Consider the following 25872-nt stretch of genomic DNA (forward strand, 5'->3'; position numbering starts at 1 on the left):
AAAACGTTATATTTGCAGAAATATAAATGCAATTCTTTTGCAACCATCCCCAAATGATACCGTGTTTCCCCGAAAATATGACCCACCCTGAAAAGACGGCCTATCATGTTTTTGAATGCATGCATTAAAATTAAGCCCTAGCCCTAAAATTAGCCCTAATTAAGACCCCACCCACCCCGGGGTGCAGGAGGTGGGGCGAGGTACACAGGTAAAAATTAAGTTAGGCTGGGGATAGGGTGGTGGAGCTACCCTACTTACTAGGCCTTGCACATCCCGACACCTGCCTCGCCTTGCAGGCCCACTTCTCCTGTGGCCACTTGCCGCCGCTTGCATGCGTCGCCCCCGGCCTCCATTTCACCGTCAGAGCCTTCTGGAAAGCTCTCTGCAGCTAAGAAACGGGCTCTGGATCCACGCAGCACTCCCTGGCTTCCATTTTGCCTTCAGATGCCTTCCGGAAAGCCCTGTGTAGCTGATAAAAGAGCTCCGGATCAATCCAGAGCTTTGTTATTGGCTGAAGAGGGCTTTCCGGAAGACATCTGAAGGCGAAACGGAAGCTAGGGGTTGCCATGCGTGTCAATCTGGAGTCTGTATCTCAGCTGCAGAGGGCTTTCCGGAAGGCTCTGATGGCGAAACGGAGGCTGGTGGGCGATGGGCGATGTGCGCGTGAATCTGGACCTTGTTTCTTGGCTGCAGAGAGCTTTCCGGAAGGATCTAATGGCAAAATGGAGGCCTGGGGGCGATGCGCGTGAGCGGTGGCAAGCAGCCACAGAAGTGGGCCAGCAGCGGGCTCCTTCTGGGCTGGACTGTCGGTGCTGCCACTGCGAGGTGAGTCAATAATTAGACCCATCCAAAATGAAGCCCTAGCTGTTTTTTTCAGGGGGTCAAAAGAAAATAAGACCCAGTCATCTTTTCGGGGAAACATAGGTAAATGCAAACATTCCCTGACATGCAAATGCTGGAAATGTTTGCTCAACCCTTTTAAGTTCCGCGTAACCATGTGTGTAATGGAGCACACGCCTCCTTTCCCACTAACCTTTCCTAAGAAATGTTTCCGATATGCCTTGGCTTCACCTTTGCACTCCAATTTGTAGCCGTAAGTGCTGGGGCTGAGCGGCTCCTCCTCTTCGTCACAGATGCTGCTTTCAGATGAAGTGGGGGTGCTGAGGTTCTCGGGGTCTTCGATCCAGTAGCCCCCAAATTGAGGCAAGATGATTAAGGGGTAGGGACTCCCTTTTTCTAAAAACTGTTTGGAGTGGGGAAAGGAATTGTTATCAATTGCCACACAGGGGTGAAATCTACTTACCTTCCCTAACGGTTCGGAAGTATGTGCACCGCCATCGTCAGGTCTGACTTTTGACCCTCTGCGCATGCGCAAAGCCTTCTGTGCATGCGCAGAAGGTAAAAAATGGGGTGTAATACGTCCAGGCGGGTTGGCAGAGCCTCGCGCTGCCTCCGCTACCAGTTCACCAAATTACACACCATCGCCGCTACCAGTTTGCGCAATCCGGACAGAACTGGCAGGATTTCACCACTGTTGCCACTTTGGGAGAACATCTTAGCTTGTCATGGCTGCCTTGGCATGAAGCATGAGGCCACTGAACGAGATGTAAATGTAACAAGATGTAAATGTTGATTCCATAAATCAGTGTTTCTCAACCGTGGCAACTTTCAGCTGTGTGGATTTCAATTCCCAGAGTTTAGTTTAGTTGGCTGGGGAATTCTGGGAGTTGAAGTCCACCTATCTGAACATTCCCAAGACTGAGAAACACTCCCGTAAATATTTCAGGGCAGATTCAATTCTCAGGCTTGTGTAAATATGGATCCAGAAGAAAAGGTTCAACTCCATTTCCAGGCCTTGTTGTGGTGCAGATGTTCAATTCCAAACTATTCTATAAAGGAAGTCACATTAAAATGCTACCTGACACGTTTTACACTCTCGACCCAACCCCACCTGGTAAAACAAAAAGTGATCACTCAAATGCAATCCAATTCTATGTTGCAATCACATTCTCAAAATGTGAATCAAAGGATTTAACAAAAGACTTCCGAGTGTGAAGTTAAGTATGGAGAAAAGGTAGGGCTAGATATAAATCTCCAGCGTTCATCAGTTTCCAGTCTCTGGGTCGATGAATTAAAACTTCTTTGTGTAGGTGCAGACGGCGAAGATATTTATTTTGGATATCCTCAACCTGGTGCCAACCACATATTTTTTGCTTGTACCTCTCTGATTATTGGAAGCCACAGTGAGAACACACTGAAATATATTTAGAGGGTGTGGTGTTGAAGAATAGTTGTCTTAACATCCAATCTGAGTCTGTCACTGGGACCAAAGGTTTATTCTTTCAATATTTTGGACTCGTGCTGGAGCCCATCATCAGGGAACTTCTCTCTCTCTCCAGAATATGTGCACTGGGCTGTTCTACTGGTTACAGATTAACAGATTAACAGAGTTGGAAGGGACCTTGTAGGTCATCTGGTCCAACCCCCGCCCAAGCAGGAGATCCTACACCATTTCTGACAAATGGCAGTCCAATCTCTTTTTGAAAGCTTCCAGTGATGAACCTCCCACAACTTCCGAAGGCAACTTCTGTTCCATTGGTTGATTGTTCTCACTGTCAAAAAATTCCTCCTTATTTCCAGATTGAATCTCTCCTTGTTCAGTTTCCATCCATTATTCCTTGTCTGACTTTCAGGTGCTTTGGAGAATAGCTTGACCGCCTCCTCTCTGTGGCAACCCCTCAAATATTGGAAGACTGCTATCATGTCTCCCCTTCTCTTCACTAGACTAGCCGTGCCCAGTTCCTGTAACAGTTCTTTGTATGTTTTAGTCTCCAGTCCCCTAATCATCTTGGTTGCTCTTCTCTGCACTTTTTCTAGAGTCTCAACATCTTTTTATAGTGTGGTGACCAAAACTGGATGCAGTATTCTACGTGTCGTCTTACTAAGGCTTTACAGAGTAGTCAGTGGTGGGATTCAGCCGGTTCTGTCCGGTTTGGGTGACTGTGGGAGGCTCCACCCTCCTGCCTGGATGTAATGCGTGAGCAAAGAGTATGGTCTTTGAAGGCCGTGCACATGTGCAGAGGTGCCGCATGCGCTCACATTTACGAACCGGTAGGGAAGGTAAATGAATCCCACCTCTGAGAGTAGTATTAGTACCTTACTTGATCTTGATTATATCCCTCTTAGGATTGCATTGGCTTTTTTGGCTGCTGCCGCACACTGCTGGCTCATATTTAACTGGTTGTCCACTAGGATGCCAAGATCCCTCTCACAGTTCCTGCTATTAAGCCTGGTTTCACCCAGTCTATATGTGTACTTTTGGTTTTTCTTGCCTAACCATATTTATATGGTTCCTGGTTGTATGTAGCTTTTAGTTGTTAATTAGGGTGTTGATGGCTGGCTATTATTAAGTCATTAATTGTTGTTTCCTTAATTGTTGTTTCCTTATGCTGTCACATCCCTCAGTTCCTAAGTACCTGTCTACCTGGCTATGAGATACTTAAGAACTGATGATGCAGCAGCACAAGGAAACAATAACTAATGACTTAATAGCCAGCCAACAACTCCCTAATTAACAACTAAAAGCTACACACAACCAAGAAATACAATGCGTAGAACAGCCTAGTGCACACTTTCTGGAGAGAGAGAAATTCTTGATGATGGTCTCCAGCACAAAGCATGAAAGCTTGAAAGAATAAACCTTTGTTTGGTCCAGTGGTGAAATCCATTTTTTTTTACTACCGGTTCTGTGGGCATGGCTTGGTGGGTGTGGTGTGGCTTGGTGGGCATGGCAGGGGAAGGATACTGCAAAATCCCCATTCCCTCCCCACTCTTGGGGGAAGGATATTGCAAAATCTCCATTCCCACCCCACTCTGGAGCCAGCCAGAGATGGTATTTGCTGGTTCTCCAAACTACTCAAAATTTCTGCTAACGGTTCTCCAGAACCTGTCAGAACCTGATGGATTTCACCCCTGGTTTGGTCCCAGTGACCAACTCAGATTGGATTCTAAGTAGTGGTGGGAGTCAAATAATTTAACAACCAGTTCTCTGCCCTAATGACCAGCTGGGTAGGTATGGCTTGTGTGGGCATGGCCAACTCAACATTACTCATGTCGATGGGTGCTTCGTCTTAGCTGTTACAATGTAATAAGGGTTAACCAGAGAGGCAGTTTCTGTAAGCAGGGCGATAAAGCTTAGGCTAGAAACAACACCAGAATGTTTCAGTTCCTTACAGGATTAGCCCTGTAAAGTGGAAAAGAAACAAAATAAGATTTCTTCCAACAACCCGTTCTCCGAACTGCTTAGAAAGTTAACAACCGGTTCTCCCGAATAGGTGCGAACTGGCTGAATCCCACCACTGCAACTATTCGGCAACTATTTGTTAACATTTCACCTTCTAAATATATTTCAATGTGTTCTCATTGTGAGTCCCATTAATCAGAGACGTACCGTACAAGGAAAAGAAAAAAAAATGTGGTTGGCAACAGGTTGGGGATATCCAGAATAAATATCTTTGCAGTCTGCACCTTTAGTCCCAGTGACCAACCCAGATTGGATCCTGCAACATTATCCTGGGACACTTATATTTGCTTTCATTTGCAATAGTTGCCTTAGTTCATTAAAGCATTCTTAACATTCTTTAATGTTTATTCTTAGCATTCTTAACCCTGTAGCCTTTTCAGTTGAAGGTGTTGTGGGAAGCCCCCACCCCTCCTAGAAGAATAAAATATTTTGGGAAATATTAAAAAGGCAGAATATTATATTTCCTTAAAGGAGGAATGGAGAAACATGCTCTTAAAGGCAGAAAGCAGCCCCCCAAGTCTTTCTTAATAGCCCACAGCAGATGCCAGCACTTAAGAGATAAAGAGCTTATTGAAAGAAGACAAGTATCTAGATAGCTCTATTCATAAGCAAAGGAAATGCTACAGGCAGAAATCCATTCAAGAGAGGATATTTCAAAACTCTTTAGCAGAATGATAGGATTAGAAAGCAGCCCCTCACCCAAGATCCAACACAGGACGAAAGCCATTAGGCACAACAGGAATTGTCCAACACCCTTTCAGAACACAAGCCCCTTCATTGCACACAGACCCTCAGAGCAGTCCAAACTTCAAAGCCACAGAAACCTGGGAGCTCAGATAAACAATAAGACAGAGGTTGACCAGATTAGCTCAAACAAGCACCTAGGATTTGCATTTCCTCTTTTGCCTATAGAGCCAGCTATGACCCCTGCATGACCCCATAGGAATCTGACAACGGCCAATAGAATATTAAAGGACATGTTCTGGCATAGGACCAGGAAGCTCAAATACAAAGCCCAAAGAAAGTATAAACCCCACCACCACCACCAACCACTCTCAACTCCGTTTTCTTCAGCTGACCCAGAACTGTCTTTGTGGTTCTGTTCAATAAACCATCTTTCCAATCAGCCTCCATGTTTCCAGTGTCTTTCTCCCAGCTTGGAACTGAACAAGTGGTGAAATGCTACCGGTTCGCACCGGTTCGGGAATACCGGTAGCGGCAGCAGGGCATGATTCGGTGAACCGGTAGTGGCAGCAGCGTGAGGCTCCGCCCACCCACCTGGACGTCATTAGTTTCTGGTTTTAACCAGGAACTAACCTGTTTTTGACCCTCTGTACATGCGTAGAAGGCTTTGTGCATGCACAGAGGGTCCAAAATTGCACGTGACGATGGCACATGCACTTCTGAACCAGTAGGGAAGGTAAGTAGATTTCACCCCTGAACTGAACCAGATGGATTTTCCTTCCAACAGTGTCTTCCAATTTATTCAAAACCAAGTTATACATATTCTGGCAGAGCATCAGAAGCTGGGGTACGGGGTAGGGCGGGGGACTCAAAAAAGGCAAGAGTAGCCCCAAATGTGTGGCCGAAGCTGCTTCCTTTTGTCGCATTAAAAAAAGCAGCACACGTAGAAAAGGTGCGGCTTTTCGATCGCAAGGTTCTTATCTTGAGATTTTTGGATCCCCACTTAAAGGTGACTTCAGCGTGAAAATAGCTCGCCAGGTCAGACTTTTTAAACTTTTCAGTGACTTCCTTTTAGTAATCTTTCTAATGGTTCCCCCCCCCCTTCAAGTACATACCTCATCAATGCTGGGATAGGGGATATAGTCCTCCTGGAAGATAATAATAAAACACACACACACACAAGAAAATGTCACTCTGGGTTCTATTTCAAACACCATTTAAGGTAACAAAAAGCAGCTTGGTTTCTTTTGGAAATATAACTGATATTGCTTTTGAAAGATTCAATTTCTTTAAAAGTGAAATCAGGACACGCTTGATAGCTTCTTTCCTTCCACTTTGTCTTTTTGCTCAATCACTTCTCTCTCCCTTTCTCTTTCTCTTTCTTTCTTTCCCCCCTCTCTCTGTCTCTCTATGTCTCTCTGTCTCTCTCTCCCTCTCTCCCTTCCTCTCTCTCTGTCTCTCCCTCTGTCTCTGTCTCTGTCTCTCTCTCCCTCCCTCTCTGTGTCTCTGTCTCTGTCTCTCTCTCTCCCTCCCTCCCTCTCTCTCCCTCCCCTCCCTCTCTCTCTGTCTCTCCCCCTTCCCCCCTGTGTCTCCCTCCCACTCCCTCCCTCTCTCTCTGTCTCTCTCTGCCTCTCCTTCCCTCCCTCCCTCCCTCTGTCTCTCTTCATTCTTTCTGGATTTTCCACATAGTATTTCTTTTTTAATTTTTCCTGTCTTTCCAAACCTCCTACCAGTTTGAACTCAAGACAGAGTTGTCCACCAGTGCTAGGCCTCCTATATGCATAACAGAGAGCCAACCCAATATATAAAGAAAATAAAACATTAAAAAGGGGGAAATATATATATATATATAGGCTCATGACACAAAGCTGGCTTAGAGGCATAATTTAGTTCTTATTTAATTTATCACTGGTATTTCAGTCAATGCCCTAGTTTCAATATAAATTATGATCGCCACTGAGACCAGAATGGCTAAACAAGGTGATGATTAATTAAATTGTGCCCAATTTTACCACCTTGTTTGCCATGGTTGTTAAGCGAATCATTGCAGCTGTTAAGTGAAACAGTTGTTTAGTGAATCTGGCTTCCCGTATTAATTCTGCTTGTTGGAAGCCCGCTGGAAGGTCTCAAACCACATGACCCCAAGACACTGCAACAAATACATCTGGTGCTAAGGACACAAATTTTGATCACATAACTGAGAGGACTGGCAATCAGTGGCTTTTTTTCAGTACCATTATAAACTTGCTATACAGATTACTTACTCTGTGGAAAAAAATGCTGTGTGGGTAAGACCCCCCTAATACCCTTCGCGGTGTGTGTGTGTGTGTGTGTGTGTTCCAGTATAACTCTGGAACACCTGGGCCGCTGAAATTAAAAGGAATGAATTATATCTATAGCGTCAAATCACAGTACTTTTGACAGTGATAGTGTGCATTTTGGATTCAAGTTCTGTTAAGATACAGCCTGTTGTGCCTTAAAATGGCATGGTTTCTACTGTACAGCACAGTGGAGTTGCCATGGTAACGACTTCACAGTACTCCACAAGGGGACTCCCTCTGGTAAGGGGGATTGGTTCTTAAAAAAAAACACCACTGTACTTATACTTTTAAAACCCTGTAAATAAAATTACTTTGATTTGACACTATAGATATAATTCATTCCTTTTCCTGTCTAATACAGGATTGGGATAAATAAATACCTGGGTAATGCCGGGTTATCACAATATAAATATAAATATAAATATAAATATAAATATAAATATAAATATAAATATAAATATAAATATAAATATAAATATAAATATAAATATAAATATAAATATAAAATGCAGCATCACAGGTGGTGATGGAATTGCTACATCTCCCAATGTAATCCTAGGAATGCCAACATTTGTTACACTGAAAGTTTACAAGATGATAAAAATGTCAAAAGAGCTTGGTATTTTCGCCTGAAGTCGTCTGAGCTAGGACAATCTTTGGACAAATTAGCCATAACAAAACAAAAAAAAAGAAAGAAAAGAAAATTCCCTGACCAAAGAATGAATCATAGGGTCTGGAATAATACTGATTTACTCATACAAAATAGGGAAAAATTGGAATCCTAGGATCCTGACTGCAATCCTGTACTTTGCCCTGAATTTTTTTCCTCACTCCGGAAAGATTGTGGGCTAGTTAAAAAAGCCTTGTATGTTTATAAATTAGTATATTAATATATAGTATATATATAAAGGAGAATGGAACCACATGTACAGATATGTAGATGTAAAGGGAAAAATGGATATATAACGGATGTATACCGACACGGAAATGTTGCAAAGAGGAAAATTGTTAAAAACTTTTTAAAATTGCTCAATAACAATTTATTTTTTTTTTAAAAAGCCTTGCGTTGACTCTGACCTTGTTTTTCTGGCCTCCACCCTTCTGTTCTTCTGATTTTGGACCCTGTTTAGATGAAGAAAAAGTAGTTAAAGACCTCAGTTAAAAGTAAAAAAACTCAGAATACCTACAAAGCATCTGCTTAGATTTGGTCTGTCCCAGTGGTGAAATCCAATTTTTTTTACTACCGGTTCTGTGGGCGTGGCTTGGTGGCCGTGGTGTGGCTTGGTGGCCGTGGCTTGGTGCCGTGGCAGGGGGAGGCTACTGCAAAATCCCCATTCCCACCCCACTCCTGGGGGAAGGATATTGCAAAATCCCCATTCCCTCCCCACTCCTGAGGGAAGGATATTGCAAAATCTCCATTCCCACCCCACTCTGGGGCCAGCCAGAGGTGGTATTTGCCGGTTCTCTGAACTACTCAAAATTTCCACTACCAGTTCTCCAGACCTGCTGGATTTCACCCCTGATTTGGGGGCATCTTCCATGTCCCCAGCAGGAGCCTAGAGCAAAGGAAGGGAGCTCAACCCTGCCCCACACCAGCACACGGGACTCAAACGTGGCCTAGCCAGCATTCCTAACCACGCAAGCCACCGTGTTCCTGGTCAGGTAAATGAAAGTGGGAAAAGGCTGTCCTTCAAACAACCTGACCCCACGTGATCTTAAGTCTTGCAGAAGCACAAGAAATTATTAAAGCAAAACTTCAAACAACACTTATTTGCTATTTTCTCCAGGTGACAAAAGCTTAACACATTTGACACGCCTTGAGGCTATCACTGAACAGTGTTGGAATGGGAGGGTGGAGGGAGAGAGAAATATGACATACCACCGAATCAGTGAAGCTGAGGGCTTGCTTTCCTCTGCTGTCACCTGACCAAACCAACAGTGGATATTTAAGGCATGCTGTATTTTTAGGCAGTGATCAGGCCTCAAGGATAGCATATGTTGATCATGTTCTGACCTAGGCTTCCCCAAACCACGAAGCAGACTCCTTGTCCAAACAAAAACCCCTTTTTATTAAGTTACTGTGAATTCTTCTCATTCACATCCAGCAAACTCTTTCAAGGGTGAATTTACGGTCACAGACTTTATCTGGCTTGGGGAGCTGCCAGGCCCATATCTTCAAAACTTTGCAGGGAGTCACGAACCAATTAAGTGAACAAATTGCCTCCTGCAAACTCCACTCCCCTTTCGCTCCTCTTTTATTCCTTCTGGGAGGGGCCATTCATCATCCACCTGTGGCTTTACTCCTAAATCGACCCTTGTTCTTTAGCTGTTCCCTTCCTCTGACTACTCTGCGCATGCACACAGTGAGAACAGGCTCCAGCTGTTTGTCTGCCTCACTGATGTCTGACTCCGAAGGGAACTGATAACTGGCATACGGCCCTGGCCCCCTCTCTGCCTCTGACGCAGAGCCCTCATCAGAGCCTTCCCCAGATTCCAGGACTGGTCCATGTTCCTCCCCAACCTCCTCACTGTCTGAATCTGCTGCCAGCTCTGCTGGCTGCTAACAGGCCACAACAGATTGCCTCAATTCTCCGAAACATCTAATTCCCCTTTCTCAGTGAAAGAGTAAGAAGCTAGTTAGAACAGGGGTCCCTAACCCCTGGACCATGGCCCACTACCGAGCCGCAGTCTGTTCAAAACCAGGGCATGAAAGAGATGGGCAAACACGCATGCCTGAAACTCCACTTGCATGAGTGGTGGGCAACCATGCGTGCACGGGCATGAAGCTCCATTCATACAAAGTGGAACTTCACCTGTGAGCACAAGTGCCCTCCACTCAAGTGCCCTTTGCTTGTGCATGTGGAACTTCGCATGCAAGTGCAAATACCTTCTGCTCATGCGCGAAGCTCCATTCATGCGAGTGGAGGGTGTGCACGCATGCCACTACCACAAGTGGAACTGTGCACGTGCGTGTGCACCTGCCACTCACACACACACACACAGAGGGGTGGGCTTCAAAAATTTTAGCAAGGGGTTCTCTGCCCAGTTGCTGGGTGGGCGTGGCCATGGTGAGTGTGGCCTAGTCGGTTTCCTGCCCCACAGTGGGGGGATGGGGCACTTTTGCCCTCCCCGGGCTCCGGAGGCTTTCCTCGAGCCTCCGGTAGGGCAAAAACGGCCTCCCCAGGCTCCAGAGGCCCTCTGGAGCCCAGAAACGGGCCCGTTTCTGGCCTTCCTGAACTACCGGTAGGGCCGTTTTTCCCCCTCCCCGAGCCTCCGCACGCACCCTGCACTTACCTGCATTCAAAATGGACCGTGTGGAGACTCCTGGGAGGGCGGGATGGGCAGGGCCATCCAAGAGTAGGATTTGGGGGTTCTCCGAACTGCACAGAATCTTAGCTAGAGGTTCTCCCGAACCCCTGCGAACCCCCAGCAGCCCACCCCTGCACACACACCACTAAGCTAGAAAGGTTGGGGACCGCTGAGTTAGAAGACAAATGCTGTTTCACTTACCTGCATTTTTTCAAGCATTTCAAAGAATTCTGCAGACTGGGGAGTGGGGAGAGAGAGAGAAAGACAGAGAGAGAAAAATGAATGTCAGCACAAAATGACCACTCCAAACATTACTGATATAAAGTTTTACATTTTTTTTCACTCAAAAGTCTAATCCGTGGATATGAAAACCATTGATATAAAGATCCTGGATTCTATTCATGATCTGAAAAATGTTGATAGTTCTCTGGGCAGGCAAGCATAGGTAGTCCTCAACTTACCACCGTTAATTTAGCGACCACTGAAAAAGTGACCTATGATCGGTTTTCGCACTTACGACCATTGCAGCGTCCCCATGGTCATGCGATCAAAATTCAGGGGCGTGGCAACACAGTCCCCTGTGATCTTGCGATCTCCATTTGCAATCTTTCCATCCAGCTTCCAACGAGCAAAAAATCAACGGGGAAGCCAGATTCCCTTAACAACTGCATGTTTCGCTTAACAGCTGCAGTGATTCACTTAACAACCGTGGGAAAGGAGGTTGTAAAATTGGGCACAACTCACGTTATTACGGCCCTCTTGCTTAGCAATGGAAATTCTGGTCTCAACTGTGGTTGTAAAATCGAGGACTACCGCTACATAATTGAGTCAATCAAAGTTTTCATAGTGATATATACCATGGTTTTATTGAAACGATACCTACTTGACTGTCCATCCCAGCTCTGCAAATACTAAGCTCAAAGACCACGGTGAGGGACCACCTGAGGGACTGTCTCTTGTTGGTCACATCTACCCATCCGACTAGAGCGGGGAGGCAAGGAATGTTGCAGGTCCCGTTCCCTAAGGAGATACATCTGGTGGGACCCAGAAGAAGGGCCTTCTCCATGGTGGCTCCTTCTCTCTGGAACATCATCCTTCCAGAAATGAGATGGGCCCCCACTCTAACACTCTTTCGGAAAGCCCTGAAGATATGGTTCTGCCAGCAGGCCTGGGGAACCAAAAGCGGGATGGAGCCCATTAAATGGTTGGTATGAATGTGTGTTGTCACCAGGGTGGGGGTGTTATTATTTTATTATTTTTATTATTTTGTATTTCTTTTATATTGTGCTTTTAATGTCCTTTTAAGCCACGTGGCAGCAATGTAAATTTTCTAAACAAATAAAATAAATAAATAAATGTGTTAGTTGGTTGATTGGTTGGTTGATTGATTGATTTGGCAGTTAATGTTCAGAGAACTATGCTTGTACTGCATGGTTAGAATAGAATGAATGAGCTGGAAGGGACATTGGAGGTCTTCTAGTCCAGCCCCCTGCTTAAGCAGGAAAACCTATATTATTTCAGATAAGTGACTGCCTAGTCCAGTGGTCTGCAACCTTAAACACTCAAAGAGCCATTTGGACCCGTTTCCCACAGAAAAGAAAACACTGGGAGCCACAAAACCCTTCCTGTGCCTGACTATTTCTTTAGCGGCCACAAAACTAGCATATGTAGTTGAATTAAATGTTCTGTTTTCTTCTGAAACTTTTCTTTTCTTAGTTTTATCCATGGTTGGCCTACCAGGGGTTGAAAAGCTCAATAAATCACGTGCTGGCAGGTGTAGCACATTGGCAGTTGTGATGCATATTTTGAGTGACAGGAAGTCACAGCAGAGGGGTGAAAAAGCCGCATGCGGCTCCAGAGCCGCAGGTTGCTGACCCCTGGCCTAGTCTCTTCTTAAAAACCTCTAGTGATGGAGTACCCATGATTTCTGGTGGCAAGCTGTTCCATTGGTTAATTGTCCTCACTATTAGGAAGTTTCTCCTTAATTCCAGGTTGCTTCTCTCTTTGATTATTTTCCAACCATTGTTTTTTGTCCTGCCGTCCGGTGCTTTGGAGAATAATTTGACCCCCTCTTCTTTGTGGCAGCCCCTCAAATACATTTTGACATTTCTTAAGATGTTATTGGTAACACTCTCTCACAAAACTTTGAATAGTTTTTATCCCACTATAATTGCACTCAACAATGAACTAAAGGGCCACCATCAGTGAGCTGTTGGACAGCATTACCTGGTCTGTTGTGTGGATAATTGGGTGGTTTAGGGGTGGGGAATTGGTGGTGGGTGGGAGTCAGGGGTTCTAAATTTTTTTATTACTGGTTCTGTGGGCGTGGCTTATTTTGTGGGCGTGGCTAGATAGTCATGTGACAATTATTTAGGATTTAGCAGAGGTACTAGTCTACCAGGCTTTTAACTGCTTGCAGAGCTGTACCGATCTACCCATTTATTTTTTGCAGGCACTGATCTACTCATGTATTTTTGCAGGCACTGATCTACTCATGTATTTTTGCAGGCACTGGTCTACTCATCTGTTTTCTTTTAACACTGATCAGCTGTAGGGCGGCCCTTTGAAGCTCCACGGCAAGAGTTTAAACAGTTTTTTCCCTCTAGCCATCAGCTGGGACTCAGGAGGCAGCAATAGATTGGGGATGGGGCCAAATAAAAGGTAAGAATAGTGCGGGGGGGGCAGAACCGGTTCGGTGACGTCATATCGTCACCGCTACTGGCTCGGGAGAACCGGGCCGAACCAGGAGGAACCCACCACTGGTGGGAGTGTGTTTGGGGATTGTTATGTGTGTTGGACTTGGTCTTTGGATGTTAAGTGAATTTCGTTGTATGGGTATACTGTGTATACACACAATGTATACGTGTATACATTGTGGGTATACTGTGTATACGTACAATGACAATAAAGTTATTATTATTGAAGCTTGAGTAAAAGTTCATCCCAGCTATGAGGATGACACCAATATTTATTCATCTGAAATGTTTTACATCCCATAGTTCCTTTCCTGAAAAATAGGTAAAGTTTCTGATAAAATTGGGTAAAATCTTCCTCCGAGCAATCTTGACTCCTGGTAACTTTATGAAGGCATCCATGTAGATTCTTCTCACACAGGTACAAAAGTGGATTACCACTGCTTGTTTTCACACATAATGTACAGGTTATCCTCGGCTTACAACCATAATTGAGCCCCAAAATTTCGGTTGTTAAGCAAGACATTTGTTAAGTGAGTTTTTCCCCATTTTGCGACCTTCCTTGCCACAGTTGTTAAAATAAATCACTGCAGTTAATAAGTCAGTAAGCCGGCAGTTAAGTGAACCATCAAAGTCGCCATTGTCTTTGCTTAGCAAAAGATTGAAAAAAAGGGGGGGGTCGTATGATCTTGGGAGACAGCAGTGGTCATAAGTATGAGACAGTTGCCAAGTGTCTGAATTTTGATCACATGACTATGGAGATGTCGCAAAGGTTGTAACTGTGAAAAAGGGTCATAAGTCACTTTTTTCAGTGCCGCTGTAACTTTGGTCACTAAACAAACTGTTGTAAGTCAAGGACTACCTGTCTAACCGTGGTATTTTCCAGGTAGTCTCCCATCTGAATTCTTGCCAGACTTGACCCGACTTAGCTTCCAACCCCAGACAAGGTCAGCCAGCTTGTAAAAACAGTGCTGTACATCCATCCCAAGAAAAACATTGTTACATAAGGGGAAATGGCAACAAGAAAAGCCATCAATAAATCAGTTCTAAAGCAATTACAACATAAACAATTACAAAATGCAATAAAAGGGAACAGAAGACAATGTAACTAGAAGGATTATATGTAATTATAGAAGGCAGCAATTTTTTTAAAGGAGGAATTTCAGCCTTAAGTGCCAAAGGCTTTTTCTAAACAGGAAGATGAAACTGAGAAGGGAAGGCCACTGGCTATTAAGCTGTTCTTGTTATTTAATGAATATCCCGTGTTTCTATTTATACAGATAGTCCTCAATTTATGACCACAATTGAGTCCAAAATTCTGTTGCTAAGTGAGAGAGTTCTTAGGTGAGCTTTGCCCCATTTTATGACCTTTCTGGCCACAGGTGAATCACTGCAGTTGTTAAGTTAATAACATGGTTGTTAAGTGAATCTGGCTTTCCCATTGGCTTTATTCTGTCAGGAGGTCACAAAAGGGGATCAGATGACCCCGGGACACTGCAACCGTCATAAATATGAACCAGTTGCTAAGCATCCAAATTTGGACCACAGGAATGCTGCAACAGTCGTAAGTGTGAAAAATGGTCGTAAGTCGCTTTTTTCAGCGCCGCTGTAACTTTGAATGGTCACTAAATGAACGACTGTAGGTTGAGGACTACTGTACTATCATTCAAGCAGCATACAATGGTAGAATTAAATGCAAAATCTAAAACACGGCAACAAAATCAAGATAATCAAAACCAGATGGATTTTGCTGTGTTTTTTAAATATTTCATGAGTGGGATCACTTATGCAAAAAAACCTGCCACAGCCATTGCATTGCATTCATTGCATTATGTAAAATATATAAAAAGGAATAAATAAAGAAATAAAAGTAAACAAAAACCAAAGAAACCCAAAGGGCAGGCTTGATGGACCACTATGCCTTTTTCTGCTGTGACTTTTTAATGTTTTTCTATGTGCCTTTTGACCCTTTGTGCCTTTTCTATGTACAATAGTTCTATGTGCATTTTGTGACCCTTTTGCGAGCTGTATGCAATGAAATTTCATTTTTAATGTATGCCGATTAGTGTACATTCAAAGTTACAATAAAGTTATTCTGTTCTATTCTATTCTATATTCCATTCCATATTTTCTATTCTATTCTATTCTATTCTATTCTATTCTATTCTATTCTATTCCATTCCATTCCATTCCATATATTCTATTCTATTCTATTCCATATTTTCTATTCTATTCTATTCTATTCTATTCTATTCTATTCTATTCTATAGTCCATTCTATATTTTTGATTCTATTCTATATTCCATTCCATATTTTCTTTTCTATTCTATTCTATTCTATTCTATTCTATTCTATTCTATTCTATTCCATTCCATTCCATTCCATTCCATTCCATTCCATTCCATCTATTCTATTCTATTCTATTCTATTCTATTCTATTCCATATTTTCTATTCTATTCTATTCTATTCTATTCTATTCTATTCTATTCTATTCTATAGTCCATTCTATATTTTCTGTTCTATTCTATATTCCATTCCATATTTTCTATTCTATTCTATTCCAGTCCATATTTTCTATTCCATTCCATTCCATTCCATATTTTCTATTCTATTCTATTCTATTCTATTCTATTCTATTCTATTCTATTCTATTCTATTCTATTCTATTCTATTCTATTCTATTCTATTCTATTCTATTCTATTCCATTCCATTCCATTCCATTCCATATTTTCTATTCTATTCCATTCCATTCCATTCCATTCCATTCCATATTTTCTATTCTATTCCATTCCATTCCATTCCATATTTTCTATTCTATTCCATTCCATTCTTGAAATAGCAACTTCATTATCCTTCAAAGTTGAAACCTATAATGATCAAAATAGAAAAAGCAAAGACAGTTTGTCTCATCAGCTAGATTCTTGCCAAAATCTCTTTTTTCCCAGTTCAGTTATAATGCTCCCATATTGGCATTTTATCTATTTGTACCCCGCCTTTATTATAACTCAAGGCAGCACATATATCCAACACACCTTCCTCCTTCTAATTTCCCCATAACAACAATCCTGTGAGGTGGGTTGGGCTGAATGTGAGTGACTGGCCCAAAATCCCCCAGTTGGCTTTCATACCAAAGGCAGGACTTGAACTCATGATCTCCCACTTTCTAGCCTGGTGCTTTAACCACTAGGCCAAACTGGCTCTCACATCTTGCTTACGGAAATCACTCTTTTGGCACTCTGAAGCCAAATTGGAACTAGGTTTTTAAATGGGCTGCTTTCCCATCATACAATGCAGAAGGCCAGATCTATGCTACTCTGATATTGATAGCAGAGCATTGTGGGCAAATTTCCATTTTTCCACTGGAAATTTGCTAATGTTTGTGGATTTCCAGGCTTAATTCTGCCTTTCGCCATATAAGACTCACTGGTCCATAAAAGCTCTCTTTACAGCTAGCACAAGACTACCTGGATCAATCAAAAGTTTAAGAATTATTATGTTAATATTATGTGATAGGTAGGAATTGAATGAAATTTCTATAGATGAAGAGATTTATGTAGCTGAATTTTGATAGATTGTATATATGTATATATTGAATATGAATTGTAGTTCTTGTAAGGAAAAAATTGATGGAAATGTTGGAACCAGAGAAGTCGCACTATGTCCAATGTTTTTAATTGTATATTTAATAAAAAAAACTTTTTTAAAAAAAGATTACCTGGAGAAGACTGAATCACTCAGTTTCACTATCTCCCCCATTTTTTTATTTAAAAAACCTTCAAACTCCCTCTGCCTCATTTAAAATGGACTTTGTGCATTTTTAAAATGTTCAGAGGAGAGCAACTAAGATGATCAAAGGCCTGGAGCCTAAAACATATGAGGAACGGCTGCAGGATTTGGGTTTCGGAAGTCTAAAGAAAAGAAGAATTAGGGGTGACATGATAGCAGTATTCCAGTATTTGAGGGGCTGCCACAAAGAAGAAGGGGTCAAATTATTCTGCAAAGCACCAGAGGGCAGGACAAGAAACAATGGTTGGAAACTGATCAAGGAGAAAAGCAATTATGGAATTAAGGAGAAACTTCCTAACAGTGAGGACAATTAATCAGTGGAACAGCTTTGTCTTCAGATATTGTAGGTGCTTCATCACTGGAGGTTTTTAAGAAAAAACTAGACAGTCACTTATCTGAAATAGTATTGGTTTTCCTCAGGGGTGAAATCTACTTACCTTCCCTACCAGTTCGGAAGTGCATATGCTGTCACGCGCCAGCACATGCGCGCTTGGACCCCCTGCACATGCGCAAACCCTTCTGCGCATGTGCAGAGGGTAAAAAAACAGGTTACTTCCTGGTTAAAACCAGGAAGTAACGGTGTCCGGGCGGGTGGACGGAGTCTCACGCTGCCGCCGCTAGCAGTTCTCCAAACCACCAGCCGCCGCTACCAGTTCGTCCTGAACCGGTGAGAACCGGTAGCATTTCACCCCTGGGTTTTCCTGCTTGAGCAGTGGGCTGGCTTAGAAGATCTCCAAGGTCCCTTCCAGCTCTATTCTATTCTCTTCATTCATTCAACCCCAAATAAATTGAGCAACTTCTTTTTCTTTCTTTAATAATATCTTCTCAAGAAGACCTAAAGATGAGACTCATCTTTTCCCTCACCTACTAAAGAATGGTTTATCAAACCAAAAAGTCTAAGGACTTTCTGTGGCCCCATACTTTATTTTTAGGTCCGCAGCTCATGTGCCTGAAATTCAGAGCAAAGTTGGGCACTCCTGGGATACACTAAAATTAGCACAAAACACAAGGAGGTGACATAAAGCAAAGTGAAAGGCAAGATGTGTTAATGGGTGAAATAGTTTTGAAAGCGACTGTGTGTGTAAGGTGAAGGTGTAGGACTAAGAACAAGAAGACTAGGCTTCTGGTGTTATCTTCAGCCACAAGAATTCCCTGGAAGGCTTAGTGCCTTTGTCTCAGTCCAAGAACCAGAGTGATATCTATTTATGTTTTTAAATTTAAATTTAATTTTTATTTTATTTATTTGTCAAGCATATAATTGCACTCAACAATGAACTAAAGGGCCACCATCAGTGAGCTGTTGGACAGCATTACTTGGTCTGTTGTGTGGATGTTTGGGTGGTTTAGGGGTGGGGTATTTGTGGTGGGTGGGTGGGTGGGTGGGGAGGGTTAGGAGTGTTGGACCTGGTCTTTGGGTGTTAAGTGAATTTCGTTGTATGTATGTGTATACACATACAATGACAATAAAGTTGTTGTTGTTGTTATTATTATTATTATTATTATATAACAGATAAAAGTATAAACATGATTTTGAGTACATGAAAAGGATAAGAGTAAAAAGAGACATTAAGACAGGGATGGAAGGCACGTTGGTGCTCTCATGCACGCCCTTTACAGACCCCTTAAGAATGGGGTGAGGTCAACAGTAGACAGTCTAAGGTTAAAGTTTTGGGGGTTTGGGGAAGAAACCACCAAGTCAGGTAGTGAATTCCAGGCATTGACCAATCTGTTGCTGAAGTCGTATTTTCTGCAATCAAGTTTGGAGGTTACCTTAAGTTTGTATCTATATTGCGTGCTCGTGTATTGTTGTGGTTGAAGCTAAAGTAGTCATTGACAGGTAGGACGTTGTGGCAGATAATTTTATGTACTACGCTTAGGTCAGACCGAAGGCGCCGTAATTCTAAATTGTCTAAGCCCAAAATGTCAAGTCTGGTGGCATAAGGTATTTTATTGCAGGTAGAGGAATGGAGGACCCTTCTCGTGAATTATGTAGGTTGTCTCTGATTTATAACCACAATTTATGCCAATAAAGGAGAATATTTGTAGCTCAAGGTTGAAATGAGGGGCTCTTGGTGCTCTCTGAGCTGGGTTACTTTAAGTTATTTACCATAATTATTTAGTAATCTTGGTTACTCCGAGATTAACATCAGATGAACAGTCAAGAAGCTACCCCAATCAAGGAACTGCCATATAAATTAAGAGTAAATAGCCCAACCAAGGAATTTCCAAGACCACCCCCACCAACAAGCCACTAGATGTTCTGCCCCAGCTACGGACCCCAAAGAACACAGCACACACAAAGTTTGTACAAAACTTAAATTTACTAAAATAACTCAGTCTTTTCCAAACAAAGGCTGTTAATAAACTTCCTTAATAGCCTTCAAGAAAACAAAGATAAAGTAATCACAATTTTACTAAGGTTGGCAGAAAGCCCAGAAGCAATTCACAGAGATCCAGACATGAAGTAGAGTGAACTTAAGTTGTTCCCTACAACTTGCTTCAGTCAGTGTTCCTCCTTAAATAGGCTAAGGGAGTGGCCAATTAGCCCCAAGCCTTACTCTCGAGGAGACCTCCTCCTGAGGAGCCACTCCTGCCTTTTGGCAGCTCTGTGCGCCCATGCATCAAGAAGAGGCTCCTCCCCTTCGTCCTCTTCACTTAAAGGAGCTTCTGGAGGTTCTGAAGGCCCTGGCTGAGTCCCCGCCTCTGGCACCACATCTTCTCCAGCCTCCTCATTGTCTAACTCGGGTGCCAACTGCACAGGCTGCTGGCGCAACACCACACCAGCCTTCTTGCTTTCGGAATCAGCTACAATCCGCATAGGCTGCTGACGGGCCACACACTAGAATATAAACTAAGAGCAAGCCCCACTTCCTACTAGCACTGATGATGCTACCTAGTTTGGGTAATGAAATGTCTGCAAGAAAACAACCAAGCTCAGACAGCACCAAGGACCACAACTGAGCCCAATTTCCATTGCCAAGCAAGACAGTTGTTAAGTAAGTTTTGCTCCCATGTTACCACCTTTCTTGTTAGGCGAATCTGGCTTTCCCCTTTGACTTTGCTTGTCATAAGGTTGCAAAAGATGATCACATGATCCCCCGCCCTCCATATTTAACTGTCTTAAATATGAGCCAGTTGCCAAGGGTCTGAATTTTGATCACATGACCACGCAACATTCATAAGTGTGAAAATGGTCATAAGCTAATTTTTTTCAATACCGTTGTAACTTTGAATGGTAACTAAACGAATGGTTGTAAGTCCAGGAGTGCCCATTATAGAGAAGGAGCTGGACCAGAATTCAAGTCCCCCTCAACCAAAGAAGTTCATTAGGCGTCGGGTGCAAATTACCAGGAGCATTCATTCAGTTTAAAGCACAGAAGAGTTTACTATTGCTACCTATTCACAAGAATCAGGTCAACTAACCGTCAAAGTTAAATTGGCACTACAGAAGGGTCGATGGAATTCACAGGTTGCTGGACTTGGGTCTCTTGTGGCAACACAATGACTCCAAACTAATGACACATTTAACTCCACCTTCCAGCTCAGCCTGCTCTTCTCCTATTTTAAAGCAGAGTTCCCCAACCTTTTCTGAGTTGTCAGAAGGGAAGGAGGCGCCTTTACATGCACATGTGCACACACGGGGCCGCAAGCTTGCGCGTAATGCAAATGGGGCCACATGCAATGCTCGCGGTGATGCTAGCATGAGGGGGGAGGGTGTGTACACTCACACGCACTGGCCAGCCACTCACACGGCCCGGTGACCAGTAGGCCACAGCCCACAGGTTGGGGACCCCTGCTTTAGAGGACTTTGAGCCAGTCACTCTCTCTCACCCCCAAAACCACTGTGATGTAATGGTTACAGTGCTGAACTCAGAAGTGTAGGGGAACACAGGTTGTAGTCCCCTTTCAGCCACAGAAACTCACTCGTGAACTCTGTCTCTCTCAGCCAATCCACACACCCCCGGCTTGTTGCCATGGCCTGCTCATGAAACAATGAATAGACTAGACTAGACTAGACTAGACTAGACTAGACTAGACTAGACTAGACTAGACTAGACTAGACTAGAATAGAATAGAATAGAATAGAATAGAATAGAATAGAATAGAATAGAATAGAATCAAGCAGGGCTGGCGTGAAACCCCCCCCCTTTTTTTTTTTTTTAGTTTTTAGTTTTTTAAATTGTCAAAGGGGTTTTAGTTTTCAATGTTTTAAATTTTAGGGCCACAGTTATTTAATTCTTTTAATAATTTTAAATTTTGTATCGATATGTGTTTTAGTTCTGGCTGTGCACCGCCCTGAGTCCACTTGGAGAAGGGTGGGATATAAATTGAATAAAATAAATAAATAAATAGATAAATAACAGAGTTGGAAGGGACCTTGGAGGTCTTCTAGTCCAACCCCCTGCAGGAAACCCTACAGCACTTCAGGCAAATGGTTATCCAACCTCTTCTTAAAAACTTCCAGCGTTGGAGCATTCACAACTTCTGGAGGCAAGTCATTCCACTGATTAATTGTTCTAACTGTCAGGAAATTTCTCCTTAGTTCTAAGTTGCTTCTCTCCTTGATTAGTTTCCACCCATTGCTTCTTGTCCTGCCCTCAGGTGCTTTGGAGAATAGCTTGACTCCCTCTTCTTTGTGGCAACCCCTGAGATATTGGAACACTGCTATCATGTCTCCCCTAGTCCTTCTTTTTATTAAACTAGACATACCCAGTTCCTGCAACCGTTCTTCATGTTTTATCCTCCAGTCCCCTCATCATCTTTGCTGGTCTTCTCTGCACTCTTTTTGCATCTTTTTTACATTGTGGCAACCAAAACTGAATGCGGTATTCTAGGTGTGATCTTACCAAGGCATTATAAAGTGGTATTAACACTTTACGTGATCTTGATTCTATCCCTCTGTTTATGCAGCCCAGGACTGTAACACTTTCTTCATCTGTTCAGTGAAAATTCTGTGATTATGGAATCATACGGGTGAGAGCTGCCTAGCTAATTGACCCCCCACTTCCTTAAAATAAAAGGCCATAAAATGGGAAGAGTAGGCCTTTTTATCCAGAGAAAAGGCAGAGTTGGACTATTAGACTAATTTGTGGCCAGCTTCCAACAGCCAACCCAAGCAAATGAGATTTACTGAACCACATTTTGAATTTTCCAGTCATTTGCAAGGTCATCTCCTGCAGTCTTCTAACAGCAGGCTAATTGGATTGCAATTTTATTTTTCTCAGGAAGCTGCCTTCCTCGGAAAGAGAGAGAGACAGAAGAAGAGGAAACTACAAATAAAACACACCAGCTATCTTATCGACGTTGGGAGACATGGTCAAATACAGGAACACTCCTAATAATCAAACACTACTTTCTTTGCGAGAACAAAAATAGAAGCCAGGTAGGAAACACAGCCAAGAGGGCCATCTTCTCCACCCACTTGGACATCTGAAGATCACACCTTTGTTTGTTCATCAAGATCCCCTCCATCTTCAGTTCCTCAAGTTTCCAGCCACGGTTACTGTACATACACACACGGATGCATATCTCTGATTCATTTAGTCCTTTGCCCATCTCTTCCTGAATTTCAGTTTATCTAGGAAACTCCACAGGAAGCCATGCTTGGCAGAGAAATTCTCTAGAACCTTCTTTGGATGGTTCTCATTCCATTTCATGAAAGAGAATGGTTTGGGTTTGTTTTTTGTTTTTTTGAAAGATCTTCAAAAGACAAGCGTGAAGTATAATATCCTTGCCATTTGGTGTTGAGATAACAGAATAACAGAGTTGGAAAGGAGCTTTGAGGTTTTCTAGTCCAACCCTCTGCTCAAGCAGGAGATCCTATGCCATTCCAGACAAATGGCTATCCAATCTCTTCTTAAAAACCTCCAATAATGGAGCAGCACCCATAACTTCCTGAGGTAATCTATTCCACTGGTTAAAATTGTTCTAACCGTCAGGAAATTTCTCCTTAGTTCTAGGTTGGTGTTGTCCTTGATTAGTTTCTATCCATTTCTTCTTGCCCTGCCTTCAGGTGTTTTGGAGAATAGGTTGACTCTCTTCTTTGTAGCAACTCCTCAAATATTAGAACATGTTGGAAAAAATGTCCATCTGGGTTCAGTTCCAAGTGAGGAAGAAAGACACTGGAAACATGGAGACTGCTTGGAAAGATGGTTTTTAATGGTGGACAGGACCACATAGTTTGAGGTCCTGTGTGGGGGAAGAAAGAGATGCTGAGAGTGCCTCGGTTTTATGCCCGTTCTGGGCTTTTGAATTTGAGCTTGTATTCTGATTGGTTGTCAGACTCCCATGGGGCCATGCAGGGGCAACTCTGTAAGTTGTCTGTGTGTTAAGTTTGGCTGAGCCTTGCTGGGTGATGTAATCTTCCCAGGTGCCATGTGGTGAGTTCTGTTGCTAGATGGGTAGAGGGCTAATCCTATCTTTGTTGGATCTTGGGTGAGGGCAATTCCTACTATGGCTCTGCCTGAAGGAGATAGATCTTTGTTATATAGAATAGACTAGCTCAGGCCTTAATGGCCCATTGACAAAGGTGAGAGTCTGAGTTTCTGCCTCCCTTTTAAGGGAAATATTCTGCCCTTTTAATATTTCCTAAAATATCTCATTTTCCTATGAGAGGGATCAGGACTGAAATACTCCCGGTTCGGACCGGATCGCCCGATCCGGTAGCGATGGCGGCGGGTGGTTCGGAAAACCGGTAGCAAAAATCCCTGCGGCCCCACCCCCCCATGCCCAGCTGAGCCGCGCGATCATCAGAGGCTTTTTTTTAACCTTTAAAAGCATTTTTTCGACAACCTCTTAAGGTTGTCGAAAAAATGCTTTTAAAAGTAAAAAAAAAAAGTTGGCCACGCCCACCCAGTCACATTAACCCCCCCTCATCAAGCCACACCCACAGAACCAGTAGTAACAAATTTTACTTTTCACCACTGAGAGGGATGGGTGCTAACATCCTACAAACACTGATATTACGATGATTAGTGTTCCCATAAAAACAGAAGAAGGACCTGAGGAGGGATGTTCTCCCAAGGGCCTTTTTCAGAATTCACTCCTGGTAGCTAAAAAGTTTACCAAGTCGTAGAAAGGAGTTTCACAGGAAAATTAACAGGGCCATGGCATTTTCTATCAAATCCAAAAAAGTAAATTAAAAAACACCATCAACTCAAAGGAAGTTATTAAGTACCCTGGAAGTAAAGTAGAAAAACAGAAGTTCGTTCCACAGGATGGGGAAAAAAAATATATGAGAAACTGCAGGTCGGATGTGGTACAAAGCCTAAGATTGAATTTTTTTTAACTTTCTAAAATGAATTATGAGATTGTAGTAAGTGGAGCATAATGGAATTTTAAAGGTCTCAGAAAATACTGGAATATTTGATTTTGAATAGGAAGACATTGAAATTAATTTTAAAGAATAAATGCATTTTTGTGGAAAATAAAAATTATTTTCGATAGTGGAGACATAAAAAATAGACAACTTATAATGGCGTTCAGAGATATTTTTGAGGAATTTGAATCAATAATGTCAGGCCTGTTTGTGTTTGTAGGGACAGACTGTTCCCAGAAGACGATATTACAGTAAAAAAAAAATAGAACAAAACTTTTCTGTCATGATTGCAGGGAAGAATGTGAATAAGGATTTGCCACTAGATATATAAAAATATGGATGAGGCTTTAAGAATTAAGAAAGAAATAAAAATGTCAACTCAAGAGAGTCATGGGAATAATTTCTTCCTGCTGGACCTAAAAAAGAGGCCGATTAAAGTTTTGAAGATATTCCGGACAAGGGACAATAAATATTTCAATGGATTAAAGAGCACAATTGATTTTTGAGAAAGGAAAGAATATAAAGTTGTTTCATTTGATCAGAGATAACATGAGATCTGCTGTTGTTTTGGGCAGTTCTTTCTGACTTGCTTGATAGTTGGAATGAAAAAGATGTGTATTGGATTAGCTTATTTGAGATATGGAATGATCATGTCAATTTTATATTTGTTACTAATGTTATAATTTTAGGGCTCTGGAGTTTTGCTGACACCTGGATTGGAAAAACCATTGCTTATTGGACTTGCCCATAGATAACAGCTGCATTTTGGAATGAAAGGGGGCACGATGGCTCAGGGGTTAAAGATACTGAGCTTGTCAACTGGAAAGCTGTCAGCCTATGTTCGAGACCCGAGCACCACATGATGGAGTAAGCTCCAGTTCTTGCCCCAGCTCCTACCCACCTAGCTGTTCAAAAGCATGCAAATGCAAGTAGATAAATAGGTACCACTTCAGTGGGAAGGTAACAGTGTTCCACATGTTTTGATGTATAGTTATGCTGGCCACATGACCACTGAAATGACAATGCTGGCTACCTCAACTAAGAAACGGAGATGAGCACCATCCCTAGAAACAAACACAACTGGTCAGGAGAAACCTTTACCTTTATCTTTATGGGATGAAGAATTTTATTTCTGTTAATCAAGAGGACCTGAAGAGATAGTGAAACTGTTTACATTTGTAATGTGGGTGGGAATTTTATTTTATTCTATTTTTTCCCCCTTTCTTCCTTTTCTTTCTTTTTTTTCTTTCTTCTTTTTCTTTTCTCTTTTTTTCTTTCTATTCTCTCTATTTTTCTGTTTAGTTTGTATTATCTTTTTTTATTGTAGTTAAAACTTTTAATAAAAACATTATTCTAACAAAAAACCATACAGGAATTTTAAACAGTGGTGGTAGCTTGAAGTTCATCTAATCCAACTATAATTTCCTATGGATTAAGGAGACAATAGAGCTCTGTT

General features: G+C 42.4%; 1 protein-coding gene across 7 annotated transcripts in view; it reads right to left on the reverse strand.

Annotated features, from left to right (window-relative positions):
* The window catches only part of RAP1GAP2 (RAP1 GTPase activating protein 2), a 337137-nt gene that overhangs the window by 69059 nt on the left and 242206 nt on the right, over positions 1 to 25872 (reverse strand). For all 7 annotated transcript variants that reach the window (XM_087883431.1, XM_034420788.3, XM_034420789.3 and 4 more), the window contains 4 exons: positions 10819 to 10854; positions 8386 to 8430; positions 6103 to 6135; positions 1034 to 1243 (listed from right to left, as the gene is read on the reverse strand). In XM_087883431.1, coding sequence (XP_087739557.1) covers positions 1034 to 1243; positions 6103 to 6135; positions 8386 to 8430; positions 10819 to 10854 — 324 coding nt within the window. The remainder of the gene's footprint in view (positions 1 to 1033; positions 1244 to 6102; positions 6136 to 8385; positions 8431 to 10818; positions 10855 to 25872) is intronic.

Source organism: Pantherophis guttatus, chromosome 1, assembly GCF_059756535.1.
Source record: "Pantherophis guttatus breed Tessera chromosome 1, ASM5975653v1, whole genome shotgun sequence".
NCBI classification, from domain to species: Eukaryota; Metazoa; Chordata; class Lepidosauria; order Squamata; family Colubridae; genus Pantherophis; species Pantherophis guttatus.